Source organism: Melopsittacus undulatus, chromosome Z (genome assembly GCF_012275295.1).
Source record: "Melopsittacus undulatus isolate bMelUnd1 chromosome Z, bMelUnd1.mat.Z, whole genome shotgun sequence".
Classification (NCBI taxonomy): Eukaryota; Metazoa; Chordata; class Aves; order Psittaciformes; family Psittaculidae; genus Melopsittacus; species Melopsittacus undulatus.
In genome coordinates, this window is record NC_047557.1 from 18,706,557 (window position 1) to 18,729,376 (window position 22,820).

Genomic DNA, 22,820 nt, shown 5'->3' on the forward strand with positions numbered 1-22,820 from the left:
ATCCTTACTCAGCTGTTGACAGTGTAGAAGTCTTACACAGGCAAATGTCTGCTAAAGTCCAAGATGCTTGGCTCTTATGAGCACTAAATAAAACTCAAGAAGGCAACAGCTACCAGATTTGCTGTCTCACAGAATTAAACTGGTACCCTTAAGGAATGAATGAACTAACTGTTGTATTTGATCAAAGCATGCTTGACTATGTCCACCCAGCTTATTAACCAGTTGATCACATAATTATGCATTATAATAGAATTATAAAGCGAATATTTATATTTTCATTGTCAAACATAGTAGGTGGATTTAAGGAGAAGAAACAAATCAAAATCCAATAGAGACAGTTTGCTAATTAAGCTACTTATTATTACCACTGTGAAAACACTAAAGAATTCCCAAGAAATCATTTATATCTATTTACGGTTACATATTTAACCCAGATCTCTACAAATATCTAAACAGATTCTGCACCAGGACCTATGTGATATATAGAACAATACAGACCCCTGAAGTGGTCTCTGCTGATCCTAGCCTTTGAATGATTCAAGGCAATTTATACACATTTGCACGCGATTTCCAGTGGAGATGCTAAAGTGATATAAAATTACTTACAAGCATCATAGCTAAAAGCAGGATCTACAACTATACTGGAACTTGACACAGGGTGGATTTCATTAAGCTTGCTAGTTTAGTGAAAATAAATATGCTGTTATTCTTTAGAGTTAGAATATTTTTCCTCTAAGGGAAGTAAGACAAGCTACTAATATTTTACATTATGGACTGATGAGGAAAATTGCTTTCTCTTGAAAAAAATTGTACTACCTTTTGCCATGTTTCCATTGGAAGGGACACACATATTTTGAATTATTGAATGGACTAAATACATCTAAATCATTTGCTTTCAAGGAAAGTAAGTCACAAAAATGAGCTCAAACAACCCTCAGAAAAAGCCTTGCTGCTGTGCTTGCTCTCCCTGGGCTCATGGCATTTCCACAGACAAGAGGTCCCATCAGCCGCAACAGAAAAAAGCCTGCTCTGATCTGGGCTCAGAGCTGTGTGGAGGACTCTCCCTTTGTGAACTGTAAAATAAAATATATACAAAACACAAAAGATACATGACAATTCTGTATTGATTATGCCAGTCATTTTTACCATCCGCAACCACATTATGGCTTGTTCCACTTTTACTGCAGCAGCAAAACATGCTGCATACAATGTAGGAAGCTCTATTATCTAACAATATCTAATATTATCTATAAAATATGTTCATATTAAGAACAAGCTGAAGGCAGTAAGTAAACTGAATAGGAAATCAGGAATCAGTGCTATAAAAAGGTTACTGTCTTTTCCTTGTTATTCTGTTCTGCTCAGTAATAGGCAACCTCAATTACTAAAGTACCCAACAGTTGCTGATGGTTTGCCATTGTTAGCTGAAATCTTCAACATTTTGCAGGAAGATTTAACAATGGCATTTAGTTACAATTTATCTGTTCATTTCTTTGAGTATAAAACTCATGTGGTTAAGGGTGTTTGAGGCTGATTTAGAACCACTTCGCAATCATCCATCACAGTATTTTTTCTGAATGTATTCTGATACATCCACAATTTCTTCCAACATTCAGATGCTTACAGAAAGGTACTAAGAGCTTTCATAAGCAGGAACATCTGTACAACAATTATCTGGTCTTTTGTTAATGAAAATTAGTTTATTTTGCAGATGAGTAAACTGAATAGGAAACAGGATGATGTGTAACACTCCAGCTTCATTCAGTTACTAATGCATTTGACTTATATGGTAAAGGTTTTACTCCATACACTATTCTCAAATGTAAGATTAAATCTAGTTTTCATATGTAAGATTAAACCTAGTTTTCATTTAATGTAATATAACAAAGACTTACAAAGATTTGTGAAACCTCAAGCTTCCAGATAATTTCTCATAGTAACACAGGACACTGCCTTAAAGGATGTCCATAAGTGAGGAGGGATAAGGAAGGAAAAGCAACACAGACAAGCAGCATTACACAAGGATAATGTGTAACCGAATCCACATTTGTCTCTGCTACCCTCTCTCTTCCATCCATCTTTGCTTTGACCCTCCTGTGCCTTCCTCTTACAGGCTACTACTAAAGACAAGTCCCTGGTTGAAATTCCAAGGCTTCTTTGACCACATCTTGTCAGTATGAAAACCCAACCATACATAAGAAAATGCAGCCAGTGCACAAGAGGTTTGGTTTTTTTCTTTAACTTCAGACACTTCTATTGGATCACTTCAGTTAACACTGAAACAAGTAAAATTTAATGGACAGAAGTGACAGCAAGCACGAGAAACAAGAAGGTCTAATAGCAAGGGACAACTTTGATGTGTAATGTATCCCTATACAATGATGCAAGGAGACTCCACCTTCCTCTGGCTGTCAACATGGAACAAGGGAAACATGCTGCACCACATTGTTTCACAGTCATTCATTAAAACCCAGACAGCAATAAATAACACATGGTGATTTATTTTAAATATCATTTGGAAGCTGGTTCAGTATCCTTACATGATGAGCTGCAAATTCAAAGAGCCAAATCTAGTTCATATTACCTAAAAGGCCATCAGCCTAGAATGTATTGGAAGCAACCTGACATTACCACACTCAATCCAGGCCTAGTAAGCCTTAGGGAGAAGTGGAAATACACATCCTTCACCTGGGATAGCCTTAGAAATAACAGAAGATAATACTATCATTGAAAGCAGAAAGTTTTACAGAAGCAGCTTAGACTACTACTCTAATAAGTCAACCTTTACAATCCCATGACTCAGGATTGTGCCCATGAATGCGTTGTGTAGGCAAAGGAAGGATGTGCAGGTGACTGCTCTTTTAACTCTTTTTTCACATAAATGCATGAGGTTTGCAGTTGCAAAAACACGCTGGTTAGACAGACAGCTAACTGAGGTAATTAAAACTACTAACTGAAATACTTGCCGTAGAGTTCTGATGAATTGATAAGTATGGGATATTTCCATATTTTCATCTGATGTCCAGGAAGGCCATGTCCAGTCATCAGTTCGCTGGTTTTGGGTAACCAGAGCAAGGAACAGATCTATTGCAATTTAAAATTCTGCTTTAGTTTTCAGAAAGCATCAACATACACTATTCAGTGGATCTGAAATGTTATCTACAATGTTTAAACAAGCTACTATGAAACAGTCACAGCAAAATATTTACTTATTTAGAAGGATCATTTAACTCTTTACAACACTTGGAAGTACAGTTGCCTTATTGTCCTATCTAAATGTGACGATAGTCTATCAGCATAATATGAAAGCACTTCCAACATATCCTCAGCTAAGCTGTAATAGCTCCAAGAAAATCAACAGTTATGCTCATTTACTACAGATGAAAATCTGTTCTGTCTCCTAACATTCAAACTCCAGAGACAGATGTCTGCCCTCTGACTCTTACACCTCTTCTCACCCCAGCACTCTGGGAACTTTCCATCTTCCTCAACATTCTCTCCACATCAAGAATTTTGGCCAAAACTATTTCTTCCAATAAGGAAAAGATTATGAGAAGTGTCTGGCTGCAAGACCACCTCCTCTTCAGTCACTTTTATGTGGAGACAGAAGTGGTGAATAAAAAAAAAACAAACTGCTTCTGAGTTTAATCACACACTGCTGTGCCGAACATAGCACAATTGCACATCCAGAGAAAATCCTGCTGTTCCTCTGACCACACAACCACCCTCAAAGGCAGTGGGAGTTTGCCAGAAGAGGACAGCTACACAAGAAGAGCATAGCCTAACTATGCAGACATTCCATCATTTCACCTGAGAATCTGTAGCTGCACTTTGGATTATTTTCTCACGATTAATGTCCCAGACACGCAAAATCCCATCTTTCATTCCACCTCCCGTAGCAAGGACTTTAGACTGCCAAGGGCACCAGTTCATAGCCTAAAAATAAAGAGACAAGAAAAGATACCAGAACAGACTAGACTAGGAGGTTAGCTGGAAAAACAGTAATTTTTGCTTAAAAGCCTAGTTGGAAAAATTAACTGCAACAAGCACCCAAAATGTACACACACAGCAATGTAGGATCCCAAAACTCAAAATACTGCTTCCTTTGCCATTGTTTCACAGTAGTCTACACTGTCCCACTCATACTGATAAAACTCCATCTCTACTTAAGTTCACAGGCCACGGACTCACACCTCAAAACTGGAAGAACCCAGCAGGATAGTCTTACTGCCTAAGCCATTGTAGAAGCCTAAGCACCGTAAGTTACACAGCTTAAAAGAGACCTAGTTTCTTCTGAGATATTTTCAGGATATGCCTTAATCTTTCAGACTCAACCGAAGAAAACTAAGAACTCTATTCCACCTGTTTCAATCAACTCTTTAACCCCAGCATCAGACTCTTTCAGGAGGGTAAACAGCTTATAAATGCTGGACTCCTCTGCTTCTTATTGCTAATACCTGTCTTCTCTCCCACACAGACTGGGACTTCATAAAGATGATGCATCTTTAATTGTCTCATATCCAGTTTACTACTTCAGATTGTTCCCTAGCATCAGCGACATGAAAATACGGGCAGGACACAAAACAAACTTCATGTTTAAAATAATTGCAGCAGAGAGAATTTTCCAAAAATCAAAAAATAATTGGAAGATCTTGTTTATTAACTTCTAAGTATTGTGTCTCAAAACTTCTTTGTGCAAGGCAGAGAGATAGAAAAGGATGTAAACTTTACTTCTGTTGGCATTATACTTACAAAGGCCTAGTAATCCAGTAACATTTCCTAATCAAAGCCCTAACAAACATTATTTGTTACTTTGAATGAGGAGAACTGGTCTTAACTGCATCACAGACAGGGGGAAGAAACTAACAAATATCAGTGAAATAATTTGAAAAATTTCCTAACCATCCACACTAACAATGTGATTCCACAAGAGCAAATATAGAAAAACAGATGCTCCTTCCCCATATACCTTAACTGCTGAGGAATGTGGTATGGTTTTCAGTGGCTGTGACTGCAATTTCACACCAGGGTCACTAGGCCAGATATTCAATATACCATCACTAGATCCACTTGCCAGCAACTGGTTGGTTAGTGACCATTTCAAGCTGCAAATGCTTTGCTTTTTGTGGCACAGAGTCCCAACATGGTGCTGAGCAACCCGAACATCATGGTGATGAATAGATCCCAGCCGTGAACCACTGTAGATGAGAAAAGACAACATGGGCTTAATGTTAAAGAAGACAAGCTACATCATCACACCGATGTTTCTTCAATGGTTTCAGAAGCAAACTGCATCAGAATGAAATGTGTTTGCAGAAGAACAGTAGTTCAGTAAAAGGAAACACAAACCAACTATCAAAAGCACACCCTGACTGCAGGGGTGACTGGCAATAGAAAAGAGCCAAAGAGCTGCTCAGTTCAAGCCAGGCAGAATACTTGCTGTCTCTTGTGGTTTTCATTTTCCTGAAGATACATTGCATTGTATGCCACTAATCTGCACACCGTTCAACTGTCAAGACATTTAATGTAAACTATTTCCTGTTCTTTATGAAAAATCATTTCACAAAATTATTTTTTGCCAAGGCTGGATATGTCTCCACGCCCAACAGAGGCAGTGTAAAACTGCACTGCCCTGGGAAAGGGCTTACTTACTGTGTGTTCTTTGGTTCTGTCCCTTCCCTTTACTCCTTTCTCCCTCCCACTTCAAGGCTTAAAGAAAACATGTACAGCTTGACGCTGTCGCACTAATTGCCTGGTTCTACAGCCAGCGCCATTAGTTTGCCAAACAAAGGAGGAAATAGCCTGCCTGGAAGCACAGCTACTATTACAGCTTAACTCCCAGATACAGGCATCACATATCAACAGCAGATTTGAACTGAAAATACTGAAAATTTGCAGTGTTGCAAAATTGCAATTGCAGTGCATTTTCTTTTCCTGCTTTTTTAAGGATATTACCTACATTAAACATGACAAAATAGAATAGATTCCTGGTGGAAATTCATATTTCCAACTGTCATGATGACACTGAAAACATCAGCAAGTTCAATACCATCTTTCTGGGTATCTAAGAAACAGGTACCTGACTACTACAGTAAGCTAATTTTAGGCAATAATGACTGATGACTATCCTGTATTGGGTCTTGAAGATTTTTCAGATGCAGTTGAGTAATCTGGAAGCTCTAAAAATGCACACACAAAACCAACTGACTGTAAAAAATACCACTCTGTTGTGCTTGTGTTATGGACTTTCCAACTCTCTTGAAGTTCAAAAAGCATGAAAAACGTGAAAAACATGAAAGATTGCACTCAAGTGAGTATTAGGCACATCTTCACAGAATATAGCTATGAAAAATACATGTGAATAAATGCATTGTATGCAAAGGCATCACCATTTGCCTCCCAAAGAGTTATATAGATTTTTTCTACTAAATAATAAGGAGAAAATCTAACCCACTGCCTTGTGCCTGGCTGAGATGGAGCTAGCTTTGCCATAGCAGCCCTCAATAGTGCTGTGCTCCGTACTGGTAGTTAGAATGTTGCTGGTAATGCACAATGTTTGGGCTTCTGCTGAGTGGTGTTCACTCAGCATCAAGGCTATGTCTCCAACATTCCCCTCATCACCAAGACTGGAGCTGGACAAAACCTTGGTTGGAGACACAGCCAGAACAGCTGACCCAAACTGACCAATGGGATATTCCAGACCATATGAAATCTGCTCAGCAATAAAAGATAAGAGTAAGGAGAAGGACCTGGGAGCATTTGTTATTATGATATTTATCTTCTGGAACACTCCTTTATGGTACTGAAGCCCTGCTTCCCAAGAAGTTGTTGGACATTGCCTGATGATGGGAATTAGAGAATAAACCTTATATTTTCCTTTGTTTCTACGCACAGCCTTTGCTATTTATTGAACTGCCTTTATCTTGACCCACAAGTTTATTTTCTCCCCTCCCTCATCCAGCTAAGGAGAGGATTGGTATAGCATCTTGGTTGGCATTGGGTACCCAGCCAAGCCCAACCGACCACACCAAAAGAAAGAAAACTGAATTGCCTGTGATGACCACATGAAGGTTTTCAGTAATTCTAGTAGTGTTAAGTGGAAAGGAACAGGGCTCCTGAAAATCCTGGCTGAAAGGACATTTCTCCACTCAGCATAAAAAGATATTGGAAATCTTGGAGCAGACTCTCCTGGAAGGCATGCTAAGGCACATGAAAAACAACAAGGTGCTTGGTGACAGCCAGCATGGCTTCTCTAAGGGGAAATCCTGCCTGGCCAATTTGGTGGCCTTCTCTGATGGGGCTACAGAACTGATGGACAGGGGTAGAGCAGTTGATGTCTGGCAGTGTTCAAGACCAGGTTGGATGAAGCGTTGGGTGATATGGTTTAGTGTGAGGTACCCCTGCCCATGGCAGGGGGTTGGAACTAGGTGATCTTAAGGTCCTTTCCAACCCTAACTATTCTATGATTCTATGATGTCATCTACCTGGACTTGTGCAAAGCGTTCGACACTGTCCCACATGACATCCTTGTCTCTAAATTGGAGAGACATCAGTTTGATAGGTGGACCACTCGGTGGATAAAGAACTGGCTGGACGGCTGCATGCAAAGAGTTGTGGTTAGAGGCTCAATGTCCAGCTGGAGACCAGTAACGAGTGGTGTCCCTCAGGGATCGGTGTTGGAACTGATCTTGTTTAACATCTTTGTCAGTGACATGGACAGTGGGATTGAGTGTGCCCTCAACAAGTTTGCTGATGACACCAAGCTGTGTGGTTCAGTTGATATGCTGGAGGGAAAGAATGCCATTCAGAGGGACCTTGACACACTTGTGAGGTGGGCTGATGCCAACCTCATGAAGTTTAACCATGACAAGTGCAAGGTCCTGCACCTGGGTGGGAACAATCCCAGGCACAGCTACAGGTTGCACAGAGAAGAGATTCAGAGCAGCCCCGCAGAGAAGGACTTGGGGGTGGTGGTTGATGAGAAAATGAACATGAGCCGGCTTCCATGTGTGCTTGTAGCACCAGAAACCCAACCATATTGGTTGCTGCATCAAAAGAAGCGTGACCAGCAGGTTGAAAGAGATGATCCTGCCCCTCTACTCTGCTCTTTTGAGACCTCACTTGGAGTATTGTGTTCAGTTCTGGTGTCCTCAACATAAAAAGGACATGGAACTGTTGGAATAAGTCCAGAGGAGGGACGCGAGGATGATCGAGGGCCTGGAGCACCTCCCATATGAAGACAGGCTGAGAAAGTTGAGGCTGTTCAGCCTGGAGAAGAGAAGGCTGTGTAGAGACCTCACAGCAGCCTTCCAGTATCTGAAGGGGGTCTAAAGGAATGCTGTGGATGGACTCTTCATTAGGGGCTATAGTGACAGGACAATCGGTAACGGGTTAAAACTTAAACAGGGGAGGTTTAGATTGGATATAAGGAAGAAATTCTTTACTGTTAGGGTGGTGAGGCACTGGAATGGGTTGCACAGGAGGTTGTGAATGCTCCATCCCTGGCAGTGTTCAAGGCCGGGTTGGACGAAGTCTTGGATGATATGGCTTAGTGTGAGGTGTCCCTGCCCATGGCAGAGGGGTTGGAACTAGATGATCTTAAGGTCCTTTCCAACCCTAACTATTCTATGATTCTATGATTCTAAGATGGCATCTGTTTTGCTAAAGGCAAAGAGAAGACCACAAAATAGTGTGGTGAGTTCATTTATGGTACTGAAATTTATTTACAGTTCATGATGATGTGTTGTTGGACTACTTTAACCACAGGAATTAGTATGTAATCCCAAATTATCAATTATCCACAATGACATTTACTGTAACAATGCTGCTCTTATTTTATTAGCAATGAATATTAACCATACATCCTTTTTTCTACTTATGCAGATATTTTAACTCTGCTCTAATGTTAGAAAAAACTGGTTAGCTTCAAACCCAGCAAAAGAAATAAACATTATCTCAACCTAATCTGTCAAGTTCACAGATTCATGCTGAATTTTATTACCAGTTCCTACTCAGAGGGATCTGTAATTTAAGTTCATGTTGTTTTCACTTCCTTAGCCAGGCTGAAATGCAAACTGAAACTAATGCTTTCTGTAACAAGGTTACATCAGTTGGCACTGTCAGGATGTTATAGCTGCATCCTCGTAACTTAACCCAACCAGCATACCACTTCCAGCAACAGCATTTTAACTGGTGCTCAGCCGGTAACCTTGTACTTCACTCCACCTAGCAGACCTAATACAATTAAAACCAGAGCATACTGTAAAATCAAAACATAACTACCACTAGTGTTCCTACCCAGAGATACTAGTTTGACTCTGAGTTTAATAAAGTCAGTCCACCCTTGCTATTATTTCTTCATCTAAGTAAAACAGAAGACTATTCTATGATTTTAAAATCGTAGAGGCATCCAACATAGACAAGTCTCGACTCAGCTCCTTCAAGTCAAAGATCTGAAAGTGGAAGCAAAAAATCACAAAAGAGCACACTTGATCTTTCTCATCAGAGTCCCCTTATTGAAATGATCCCTAAATACATATCAGCTAGTATAAAATTCACCTTTGGCAAAGCAAAAGTCAAGCATTTCATACCTCCTGGATAGCAGTGAGATGGCCTTCCCCTGTAGATACACAGCTAAAGAGGCGTTCAACTCTTAGGAGCTGGGTTTCAGTGGGCATCTCAAAAGACAGATGGAGTCTTGGTACAGTGGCAGTGCAGTCTAAACTACATGCCCCCTGCCCAGCACTGGGCAGGCTATAATTTTGGGAGTCCAGAACAAATGGAGACACCACCTCAATCTGAGGCTTTGCACAAACACAAAGCCTAGTGAAATTCTGCAAGTGGTGACAGTTTTTTGGAAGTAAAGTAAGAAACAGAGACTAAAGAGGCAGGCTAAATCCCCTTTGGCTGCTTTCCTACATACAATAAGTCTACATATGATTTCTGAGATGGCTGATAAGTAGAGACAGAATAAAACACTTTTGAGCAAAGCCAAGGAAAACATCCAAAATGAATAGGACATTTGTGTAAGTAAAAGCAGCAGTGCTGTTTCTGTGAATATACTATACCACTCACCTGCTCAGAATATAATGATTCCAGCTCAGAGCTCCAACCACAGACAGGTGTCCAAACATATTTCTCAACCTCTTTTTGGTTTCAATGTCCCACAGCTGCCAATCCAAAACAAGAAATTCCAATTTAACAACAAAAAGAAAAAATACTTTTGTTCTGTTAATTTTTTTGCAAGTAAGCCATTGACCAGTTCTGATTCAGAATATGGACAATCTCAAGCTCATTTATTTCACAAGTAAGGAGTATTTCCAAATTTTGGTACTTAAATCAGAGATGCTGAAGGCAGACAGGATTGAAGGGAATACATATTTCTGAGTTCAAAGCTGTTTATTAACATATCAGTACTCGGAAGTCCATACTTGAAAGCACCTGTCTTCAGTACTTTCAGATTGCTGACTCAGGACTGCAGCAGGTGGCCCTCATATCATCTAGCATCTCAGCAAAAGTGCCCAAAAAATCTTTTAACAATGGGACTGTCTTATAACAGCAGGGTGAGACATATGTGTATAATCAGATTAAAGGCAAATTCTCATATATGAATCTGTAAGGAAAGTTTTGGATTGAGCTCTCAAGGCATTGATCACTACAGTGAACTTAGAAGAGAGACACAAGAAAAAATAGGCTGTGCTGAGTAAAATCATTTAATAAGAGTTCCTCTTACTAGTGGCAAAAAAAAAATATCTGACTGTCTCTGGGCAACTGAATCATTAATTTGGTCATCAGCAATTTAGTGGCTTCAGAAGCTCCCCTACGTATAGATAACACTGGATGTCACTAAGCTCTTCAGTGAAGTACTGCATATTGCACAGGGAGTGCTATATATTGTCTGCCGCAGAGTTCTTCTATAGTTTAGCCCATCTTTTTTATTTGTTTCCACTTTAAAAACCCCAAAACACCACAGTATCAAATTGTCTTGTGACCACTTTGGCTAAAAATTGAGAAAGACTAAAAAAGTAAGTTATCTAGTACTTGCACTTCTCCATCACTAGTGCCAATCGCAAGGCAAGTTCCTTCTGTTATCCAAGCTAGAGAGGAAATGTATTTGGAACTGGAATTCAAATCAATGCTTCCAATGGCTTGAAGAGTTCCTCCATTCCAGATGTGTGCAGCAGGTCCTACAGCAATAGCAATGAGATTTTCAAGGCTCCAGTCCAGTATGTTTAGATCTAGAAGAAAGCTACTAAGAATTACTGCCAAAAGTTGTAGGTAATAGGATGGAGGCAGAGGGAGTATGGTTTGGGGAAGAGAAGCCTATTTTTAATTTTTAATTAGCTATGGAAAAATAGCAAGAGAATGTTTCTATGAAAACACTACTTACAAGTATTCCTCCTACAGAAAGTCTCCCTAACAAGCCAAGGTCTTCATAAGTCTAATCTCAACAACCCATATGTTTGTATAGCAGGATCTGACTTACAGCTTTCCCAATATTATTTTTTAACCTCTCATCCTTATGGTTTGGATCACCACATCATTCACTCAAATTTCTGCTACCAGAAATGAGGGCCCTCCACAAACAGCTACGGTTCCCAAAACACCCTCGTTCTAAAGTAATTCTTGTTATTGAGAAAGACACAGGATAAGTCTATATGCTACAGTCTGTCCTATATCCTAAGGTTAATAACATTTACCCTGCACATAACAGGAAAGAAAAAATGCAGAAAGGAATTAGACAAATTCTGCCCCTCACCTTCAGAGCTTGCTCAGCAAGTGTATAATAGAAATAGTTTCCACTGCCCCTGATGCTAAGTACACTGCACTTGCAGATCCTGGTAAAGCAACTAATTAGTCATTGGTGATTAGCCTTACAACATCCTGCTATGGCACATAGGACAGAAGTTGGTATAGAACACTTAACATTAATCCAGTACATTCATAATATGTCAAGGGAAATCCTCAGCTGTGCACTCAGGGCAGTTGAAAATATATCTTGCATGACACCTGAAGCACAGAAGACTTTTACCACAGGCCAAGATCTGACATCATATACTGGAAACTAAAATCACTTTGAAGAACAGCTGAATATATCAGTCAGCTGTTTGTTGCAGTCCTGGTTGTTGCAGCCAAAAATCACTTCCAAAGATTTCTGTTACTGCAGTTAGCCTTAGAGCATACTTCATGCACAACCAGTGTAAATCATACAAACAAACCTTTGTCCTGTCCATAGACATACATGAGCATTTGCAAAGATATGCTGAAAAAATCCCCAAAGGGACAATTAGAACACTTTCACAAGAGTTGCTCATTAGATGTTATTAAAAGTTAAAACATGTATTTGCCGCTCTAGACTGGAGATCCATTTGTGTTCAAGTGTAACTTGAGTATGTTTAGTGTTTTCCTTGTGCACCACCAACAACATAAGTGAAAATTTAGTTCAGAAGGTATCTATCATCCAAACTACAATGTCACTGATACCTCCCAGAACAAGAGATGTCAAAGTCTGGTCAATAAGACTGTTGCTGTGTTGACAGGCTGCTGGACATCCAAAGCTGATGCTGAAATGTTTAACTTCATTAAGCAGAAGTAAGTATACTGCATTGACCTGAAAGTTGTATTGAGATCAACAACCAAAGGAAACTGCATGAGAGGCAATACTCATTCTAGGGTTTGATCAGTAATTCTACATCCTGGGACAAGTAGTTTTCAAAGATGCATCCTTATAAGATAAATGACACCATGCGTATGTCCCACAGATTCCATTTTATGTGAAGGGGACACACCCTCGCCATCTTTCTTGAAACACACATAAGAATTCCCAATCTCTGCAAAAAAACACCACAAAGAAGAAATTAACTTACAGTAATCATTGCGCAAGCCAGTAATATGAAGCCTCACTTCTAGCTCCATTGGTACAGAAAGCTTCATCTTGGTAACAGCTCTAAACTCATTTTGGTTCCCCTCTTGGCACCCTGTATTTGAAGATTCATCACACACAGATCAGTAATGCAAAACACCACCAGTTTTTCTCAGGCCTAAGCCTCTCATTGTAGTTTTACAACCTCCTTCAATCCTTCATGGATTTTGTCAGCTAGAACAGAAAATAGGGTCCATTATATTTTGCTCAAATTCTACCACAGCTCAATACAGAATGTGAGGGGTTTTGTCTTTTTTGCCTTAGTTTTCTGTCAAAGTTGTTAGCAGCAGAATGTTTTATATTTGCTCTCCCACTTCAAAACGCCCTCATACAGCAATTAGCTTTTTTGCTTTCTGGTGTTAATTTCTCCCTAAAAGGTCTCCCTCATCAACACATAACCAAAGGAAAAGGTTGTTAAAGCACATGATGTTGATCACAGCACCCAAAGCTTGTGACAACACATATGTGAGAAACAAAAGCAAATACAAGTATAAGCAAGCAGAAGAGTCACCCTCTGTAGTCCTCAGCTACATTATGCTGCAGGGAGTCCTAAACATCACACTAAAAAAAGACAGATCATTAGTACTATGAATCATCTAATGTCCGATTTTTACGTGTAAGAAATTACCTTGCAGTAATGTGCAGAGCAGAAAGCTGGAGATTCACATTTCTGCTCTTTTCTCTGTGTTTTGACTTCCTTTTTTGAATTATTCTCCAGAGAGGAGTATTTAGTATCAAAAGTTCCACAGTCAGAGGACATTATTTATCTTTACAACTAACCTCTATTCAAAAAAATTCCTCACTGTAAACATAACTTAAACACATAAATAAACATCCTATATGGAAATCCAGTGACAAACTGTAGAGAGCTTATTTCACACAGTTCTTCCCTACTCGTCACAAGCCTTCCCTCCTAATCCAAAATTCATTTCTGACAGACAACAAATGTTTCCCTTCTCAGCTGTGGTACCGCCTCTCTCTCCAAATAACAAATAAAGACTGAAAATGAGCAAGAAGCAGGCCACAGTAATTTTCTTCTGTATCTAAAATTTTGTGCAGTGAAACAACCAAGCAGATTTGCAGGAACAAAGTGCCCAGTGGGTCACGTAACACTGCATTCTAACTGTAAAAAAGTCTAAGGAATTCTGTACAGAATTCCCTGTACAGAAAAATCTGTATTTCTAATAGCTAGATTTTTGGTTATTTTTGAAAACTGTACCAAAACTTTCTCAACCCAGCCACATAAGATAATTCAGGAAAATTAAAGCACTTAATTGTAACAGCTTCAATAGCAGCATTTCTGAAACACTCTGAAAATCTGTTTCTTCTTTAACACTGGTAATTGTTATTGAAAAGTGAGATATAAAGGATGAAATTACCCCTGTTACTCATTTCAAGTTACTCTTCTCTCATGAGTAATTCATCTACCCAAATTCCCACTGATTACTCTTTCAGCTCATTCACTACTTCAGGCACAAGAATGTGCATAACAGGCTTTTTAATTAGTGCAAATTGAGTTTCATTACACCATTTTGTGTTACTCTGCCTGGACACTAGCAGGTATTACTGACTTTTGATAGGATTTTGGCTTTCACATGCGTCTCTCACTTCTCAAATGAGACCTGGGAAATGGTAAGTAGTCAGTACTGTCACACCAGACCACCTGATCAACAAGTAGGCTGGTGGGATAAAACACAGTATTCCTGATACCTGTATACATTTGCCATCAAAGAAAACAAAATAAAAACAAACCACTGTGACTAATTCCTATACTGTTGCTATTGACTGCTCTGAAATTATTTGTATGAAGAACAGCAACAGAATATATAAATCTATCATGTAGCCCCCAACTTCTTCTACAAGAGCTGAATTACAGATTAATAAAGAAGCTGGTTTTACTGTTTTCACTTGAGCATGAATCAGGCCCTGACTGCTAAGAACCCATCATACACAGAAATAGGCAGATTACCAAATCAAATATTATGTCCAAGACGGAACACAACAAAATATTGGTTTGATATTTAATGAACTGCCTCACATTCAAATAACTCTGGGAATATCTGTATTAGTTCACAGGTTAGCTCCTCACACCCCACCTTATTTTCCATCACCTGATCATTCACACTCTCTTACGCTCATTCATTCTTGAGAAATCTTTTGGACCAAATTAACCAACTCCCCAACACATTAAACTAGAGGCAGTGCAGTTTAGTCTACCTACTTTTCCTTACAGGTAGGAGATACAAGACTCCACCATCTCTGCATGCCTTGCACTTTCATGTACTCAACAGTCCATGAAATACATGCCCTGTGTTCATACTGCAGCCCAACCCTACATTATCTGTAGGGTTCTGAAACTGAAACGCTAGAAGAAAAATTAATGTTTTAAGCCAGCAATGCTTAAATCAGATGGAGCCCAAAGGAAAGCCAGGTAAAATACTAGCAGTTAACCATGCTGGAAGAAGTTACCACAGGCAGGGGTACTCTAGAAATAGTCCTGAGCAGCACAGCACAGATTTCAGCCACTTTGTATTATCCTGTAACATTTGTTAGAACAGGATGCACTTGCTTTTCCTATGTAGGCACAGCCTGCTGTATCTCACTGCTCAGTATGCACAAACATATTTGCTATAATGGAACATACCCTTCCAGGTGCAATTGGTATTTTCACAGACCTTCATGTCACCTCTCTCTGCAATGCTATATCCAACGTCCTGGACCACTGGAAGCTGGGAAGGACATTTCTGTCAATGCAATGAAGAGAAAACACGATGGAATTCAGGAATCTGTCAAAAACGTATTTTAGCATAATGGACAACATAAATCCCCTCAAAGAGTTCAACACTTCTTAAAAAAAGCTTTGAAATGCTTGTGTTTTGGATGGACAATCAGTAAGAAATATAGAGTATCACTGTCCAAACCATGTGCTCTAACTTGAGCCACCATCTTTCCTTCCATAAAACACCAATTCACTGCTAATGATCACACAAACTTCAACAAACCTGTCTGAACAAGGCCATCTGACCAGAGGAAGAGGTCTCAGGCCTGTACGGCTGTAGGTACTACCACAGGTCACCTGCCAAACCTTAGTGTCCTCTTGTCCTCTTCTGAATTAGCATCTGGGCTAATTTTACCAGTGAACAATACCATGTTTTCTGCATGCAGTCAGTGTGTGGAAGATGACTCAGGCTGAGTCTATGAGGGAAGACTGGGTTTGTGGTGTACACACTGCAGGGCCATTGATTCCAGCATGAGACCTACTGGATGTCAGAGTCCTTTCTCAAACCAGGGTCCCTGAGCATGGAGTCTATGATCCCATTACTTAAATTAGTATTTCAATATTGAAATGAAAATATCTACAAGATATCATTTCCTGGGGTGTCAAAGAATCAGACGATGCAGCAGAGATGAGAAAAGGTAGATCTGAGCTGTTACTGGAACTCTTTTTTTTTATTTAGGTTAGTTCTTTAGCCAAGATTCAAGCAAAGGCTCAGATTAGCTAGCACAAGATAGGAATCTCTTCACCAGTCCCTAACAGTATGCGTTTCTTCACAATCTGCACCAACTTGAATGCTTTGATGCCAGATGTCTGTTTGGTCTGTAATTCTTTATTACAGTCAGATGGAAATAGAGTTGATGCTTTCACCGACCACTTAAGATTAGCATGCTCTTCCTCCAATGCCTGTGAAATCTATGCTTCCAAGCACATTCAGTGTTACTTTTCTTCAAAACCCTGTTGCAATCATGATAAGAAATGTCTTATAAAAACACAGACAGGAAAAAAAAAGTGTTCTTCCTTTATATATCTCAGCTGCTATAGAGCAGGCCTTCAGCTTTGAGAGGCAATTTCTGTATAATTTATATAGACAACTTGGAAGAAAGCTAGTCAGATAGCTTGGATCTGTGTCCCTCTGAAATAAGTGAAGACATTTCTGTGGAAAACTGATTGTGTATACATGGAAGTAATCTTTTGTCCCACAAGGAGACCACACACATTCACTGGAATGTGGGAAGACTTCATTTTCAATGCATTCCATCCTTTAACGCTTCAAGGCAGCACAAATTAAATAGTTACCAATTACTGTGTCTAAGTAGATTAATAGATCTGGACTGACTTCCAAGTGGTGTTAGGAAGAACTTGAGATTTGGTCATCATACAATGTTACTCCAAAGATGCCCAAATTACACCTTAGGGAAATGGTTGCGGACCTTCATGCAAAGTATCTTAGTTCTAACTTAGGTCCTACTTGTAAATCACAGGTGACTAGGTAACTAACTTCTTTGTAGAGATGAAACACTGACACGTGGAAGACTGACATACAGTACTTACTGGGATCAATATAGTTTAGTATCTTCGTCAATGACATAGACACTGAGATCAAGTGCACCACCTGCAAGTTTGCAGACGACACCAAGCTGAGTGGTGACGTTGACATGCCTGAGGGATGAGATGCCATTCAAAGGGAGCTGAACAAGCTTGAGGACTGAGCTCATATGAATCTCATGACATTCGACAAGGACAAAGTGCAAGGTTCTGCAGCTGGGTCAGGGCAACCTCTATTATCAATACCAGCGGGGGGATGAAGAGATTAAGAGCAGCCCTGCAAAAAAGGACTTGGAGGTACTGGTGGATGGAAAAACTGGTCTAGAGAAAAGAAGGCTCTGGGGAGATTTTACTGGCCTTTTCCTACTTGAAGGGGGCTTGTAAGAAAGATGAGGACAGATTTTTTGTAGGGCCTGAGCAAACAGGACAAGAAAAGAGTGTAGATTCAATGTAGATGTAAGGAAGCCATTTTTGGGGATAAAAAAAATGTGATGAAACAATGGAATAAGTTTCCCAGAGAGGCTATAAATGTCCCATCCTGGGAAAGAAGGGACTCTAAGCAATCTAGTTGGACAGGTCCCTTCACATTGTAGGGGGTGTGGTTTATATAACTTTTTAAGGTCCCTTCCAGCCTAAAACATTTTATGAGTTTATGACTAAGAGCAAGGACAATGACATGTACTCATCTTTCAGAAGACACTACATTTTAAGGAAGAATGGTTTACATACATTACTTTATAGTAAGCTCTTATCTCTCACACACACAAAAAAATATTAAATTTCTCTGTTGGACAGATTCAACTAAGATTATTAAACCCATTGAGTTGTTTAATTAAACAGTTCTGAAATTCATAGACCATGAAGGGGGACAGGAAAGAAGAAACCATTGCTGTTGGAAGGAGCTGAAAACAGCTATCAGCATCCTCAGTAGCAACCTTGCAACTGGTACAGCCAAGGAAAGGAGAGCACAAGAAGTGTGGTCACTGACTAAAAGTTTGCAACTTAATATATTAACAGCAACAAATTAGATAGCACTAAAATATAGAAGTGGTTTAGAGTGTAATGTTATGGTAGCAACTCTTACTAATACAGACAAGTATCACCATGCTACACATGAAAAGAAAATTTTCAGTAAGTGAGCAAAAAGAGGTGAGTGGCTGGAGCATAGTTTATTTAAGATGACCAAAAAGCAACAGGTAATATCTAAATTTAAAAAAAATGTTATGTAAGTGTCTACTAGGAAAAATGAAGGGATAAATTGTACAGCCACAGAAAATAACACCAACATGAGAAATGATCTGAAGCTTGTTTCACATTATAGGCAGATTCCATGAGTTCTTTTATCCTTGGCCAAGATGCTGACCTTCTATTGTAATGACAAAAAAAAATTTCTTTTGAAAAATAAAATCAAAATATACTTTTTTGCAAATTTTTCATAGCACTTCATTCTGTCTTCATGACAAAATGAACAGCTACATACTGCAAAATTGAAGAAATTATCTTCTTTGCACATAGTGGTTATTAAAGCAAGTGGAATACTGAGTCATTCATGCTTTTCATGCATATTTTTTACAATACACGTTTTTCCCCAGAAGTAACAAATGACTCTTGAGAGGTTCATTAGCTTAGTTCTAATTTTAATTCACAGAACAATAACCTGGAGGAAGAGAAGCTGAATCAAATAAATACTGAAGGAATTGCTCCTGAGATTTGTCTAGGAGACAACTCCTAAATGGACCTCTTCATGTTACTGCTCTCCATGTCAGTAAGATAGTACCCACATAACAGATTCCAGGCCTACAATAAGGTTGAAAAACAAATCAGGAAAGCAAATACCCTACCTGTACATTTCAAAGTTGCGTTACTCACCTGTTTCTTTTCCATTCCAGCTCTCCTGATATTCCTCCCTTCCAAGCCTGCTGCAGCATGTCTGCTAGCTAGAGGCACAACAGTTTTTATGCTGGAGAGTTCCTTAGGCACCTGAGATGTCACTGGAAAAAAAAACAATTTTAATGGCAACAATTCCTTTTAAAGCCATATACAGAGATATTTGTCAAGTACTTTTCAGGATAACACTGATTTTGTAGTATTAGTACTTTAAATGCAGATCTGATACACTAAGTGCGAAAATGCACATACTGACAATTGAACCAGTTACCCTGTGTTCTTTTCGTCAGTGAAGTTAAAGAGACATTTCTACAGCACTATTAATTTTATCCTAAAAGAGTTGTCTAAAAAAGGTCAGATTGGTCATTCCCTTCATGAAAAGGGTCTGTTTACTACTGCAGCTCACATCCAGTCTTAGATTTATTGACCGGTTACACAGGATCCTACTCCATAGGAAATCAATATCCAATTTCCCACAGCCATATAGGCTTTCACCACTGTTTGTACAGACAGCATGCAGGACTTTCTGTTCTAGAAACTGAAGTACGAAAGACTTCATCTTATTTTAGAACCTGAGTTTCATAGAGTTAGGCATGTATTATTGAACAGTTCTAGTATTCTGCTTAGCAGAAGATAGAATTGCACTTTCTGACCAACACCCATGGCACCATAGGTATACATTCTGAACACTAAATAGCATCTTTTATTTGCTGTCTAAAAATTTCAATTATTAATCAAGAAATAAGCCATCTTTAGTTCCCTAGACCTTTCTGGAAGCTCTTCTCATACATGCAGCATTTAAACCCTTCCCCACTTTCCCTAAGCACTGCTTGAAAGTAGGAGTCAGTGAGTTCAAAAGCTCATTTAATTTTTTGTCAGCTTCCTCTGTTAACAGAAACAGCCTCACCTACAGTCACTTCTTCCCCAGACCAAGTGAGAGTACTGAAAGTTTGACCTGTGCTGTGAACGGCCCTCAGATAAGTCTCTCCATTAGGTGAACTGAGTGTGAGCATTGCTTGGTTACTGCCCCTTTGTCAATAGCTGAAGCTTTACACTTTGAAGGAGAGACAATAACAAGGGCAAGATTCTCCATAAGAAAGTATACACTACATCGCACCAGGCATGGACACTGATCCCAGTCCTGCACTTTTGGGCTAGTCTCTGGTAGCTGTGTGTAAGGCAAAGGAGAAGCAGAAGGAAGGAAAGGACAAAGGCCTGCATGAATTCTGCTGCTCTCTTGTCACTAACTGTTAACTATTCCAGATATGAAGGTGCAGCAACAAGCCCTGTGCAGTAACAGCCCAGTGCAACTTAAACCAAGTCTAATAAAGCCCCATCCTAGAGGAAAGAGACTGGTCTGGAACAGGCATTAATTGGCTAGGGATAAGACTTCCTTTTCTTTCACTGCTTTCACTCCCCCTTGATACCAGCCGCCAATATGACCTGCTGTGCCATGCTGGCTGTGTACTAGTCACACAAACATTGGGCCCAGCTTTCCTGTCCCGACAGCAGTGCACTCCTGTCCCTACGTTAGCTCTGCTTGTGAAGGCCAGCACAGGCTGCTGCCCAGCACATGCAAGCTGCCATGGCCAGAGCCCGACAGCGGGACACGGGGAACACACCACCACACGCCTCACACCAATGCCCCACTCCCGGTTATCTCCGAAATCCCTGCATGAGGCCATCCCGTACGGGAAGGCTCCTTCGCGCCCGGTCTGACCTGCCGTGGTCCCCGGGGCACTGATGAGCCGGATCGCTCCGCGGGCCTCGGCAGTGCCTCCAGCGTGCCGCTGCTGCCATCTTGTGACAAGGGGGCTGCTGGCCACAGGAGCCCGAGCCGCCAGCTTTCTCCTCATGGCGTTCTTAAACCCGGAGTACGTGGTCCCTTCGGCCACTGGGTCCTGTACAAGGGGAAGGAGACGAAACACAGAAATTAGTCATGACTTAGTATCATTCCATCCCTTCACGCTGTGTCAGGTGTTCCTTTACTGCGCCACTGGGGCTCTGGTCACCACAGAGCACGGGCCATGGAAATGGATGCTGGCAGCCCGTCACCTCGATGGAGAAAACCAGAAAGAAATACATGTTTCTGGATTAATAAGTACCCCTGAATCAACTCGAACACAGAAAACCTGTGGCAGAGGAAAAAAAAAAAAAAGGAATGACTGAATTTGTGTTACTTACACACCAGGCTACAGCACTGGCCTGTGAAAGCCCCAAGGCATCTTCAGACGTTTAGCATAGGCTGGTCTTTGCAGAGGAACGGGCATTAGGGCAAACCCACATGTTGGCTGGCTGGAACCAGGCTGGTTTTCTGATCCGCACCCAAAGGAGGACTTCAATCTCTCCTGATTCCTGAATCTTACCTCCACTGCTACTTGCTTATGTTATTAATTTTAATGTTACCTGATACTTTTTAATACATTAAGGCATACTAAATAAATATTAAATGACAGATTTAAATTCCATAAACTCACAGAAAGGTTACGGTTGGAAGGGACCTTAAAATCATCTAGTTCCAGCCCCCTGCTGGGGAGGCAGGGACATCACACACAAGAGCAGATTGCTCAAAGCATTTAACACTGACAGGGATGGGGCAGCCACAGCTTCTCTGGGCAACCTGTGCCAGTGCCTCAGCACCCTCACAGTAAAGAATTTCTTCCTCATATTTAACCTGAACTTCCCTGATTAAGTTTGAACCCATTACGCATTGTCCTATCACTACAGTCCCTAATGAGGAGTTCCTCCCCAGCATCCCTATAGGCCCCCTTCAGATACTGGAAGGCTGCTATGAGGTCACCAGGCAGCTTCTCCAGGCTGAAAAGCCCCAACTTTCTCAGTCTGTCTTCATATGGGAGGTGCTCCAGTCCCCTGATCATCCTTGTGGCCCTCCTCTGGGCTTGTTCCAACAGTTCCATGTGCTTATGCTAAAGACACCAGAACTGCACACAGTGCTTCAAGTGAGGTCTGACTAGAGCAGAGTAGAGGGGCAGGATCACCTCCTTCGACCTGGTGGTCACACTCCTTTTGATGCAGCCCAGGATACGGTTGGCTTTCTGGGCTGTAAGCGCACACTGAAGCCAGCTCATGTTCAGTTTCTCATTGACCAACATCACCAAGTCCTTCTCCGCAGGGCTGCCCTGAATGTCTTCTCCACCCAGCCTGTAGCTGTGGATTGTCCCGACTTGTGTGTAGTTCCTTGCACTTGGCTCAGTTGAACTACATGAGGTTTTCATGGGCCCCGCTTTCAAGCATGTCCAGGTCCCTCTGGAGACCATGGTATCTCTGGAGTCCCTCCCTTCTTACTTTCAAATTTATTCATAGAGCAATTTGTGTCAAAGAAATATAAAACATAAGAATATATCAAAAGTCGAAATTTAAGAACCTAGGTAATACTGAACACAATATTTTGGTTTTTTAGGCAGTTTTAAAGCAAAGTTTTAGGTGAAAATAATTACAGTAAGTAAGCACAGGATGTATAATAGGCTTCTGGATCATTATTAGGTACTTCAATAAATATTTCTAATATATAAAGTCCTTTTTAATCTCTGAAATAATATTAGATGTTGATTACAAGCTGTTGAGACGGACACCAGAATCTTGCATGGGTTTTCTGAAATCAAACACATTCAAACTTGCTTTTCTAGTCAGCATGTGAGGAAGACAAAACAAAATCTTGAAAGCTGA

General features: G+C 40.4%; 1 protein-coding gene across 1 annotated transcript; it reads right to left on the reverse strand.

Annotated features, from left to right (window-relative positions):
• Positions 1–909: 909 nt before the first annotated feature.
• On the reverse strand, positions 910–21,218 carry CDC20B (cell division cycle 20B). Its single transcript, XM_034072699.1, has 11 exons — positions 21,123–21,218; positions 20,854–21,034; positions 19,116–19,237; positions 15,567–15,666; positions 12,867–12,977; positions 11,041–11,237; positions 10,075–10,169; positions 4,970–5,198; positions 3,811–3,936; positions 2,955–3,084; positions 910–1,073 (listed from the first exon to the last, which is right to left on the reverse strand). Exons 1-11 carry the CDS (start codon positions 21,216–21,218, stop codon positions 910–912), a joined length of 1,551 nt encoding a protein of 516 aa, XP_033928590.1.
• Between the last annotated feature and the right edge of the window lie 1,602 nt (positions 21,219–22,820).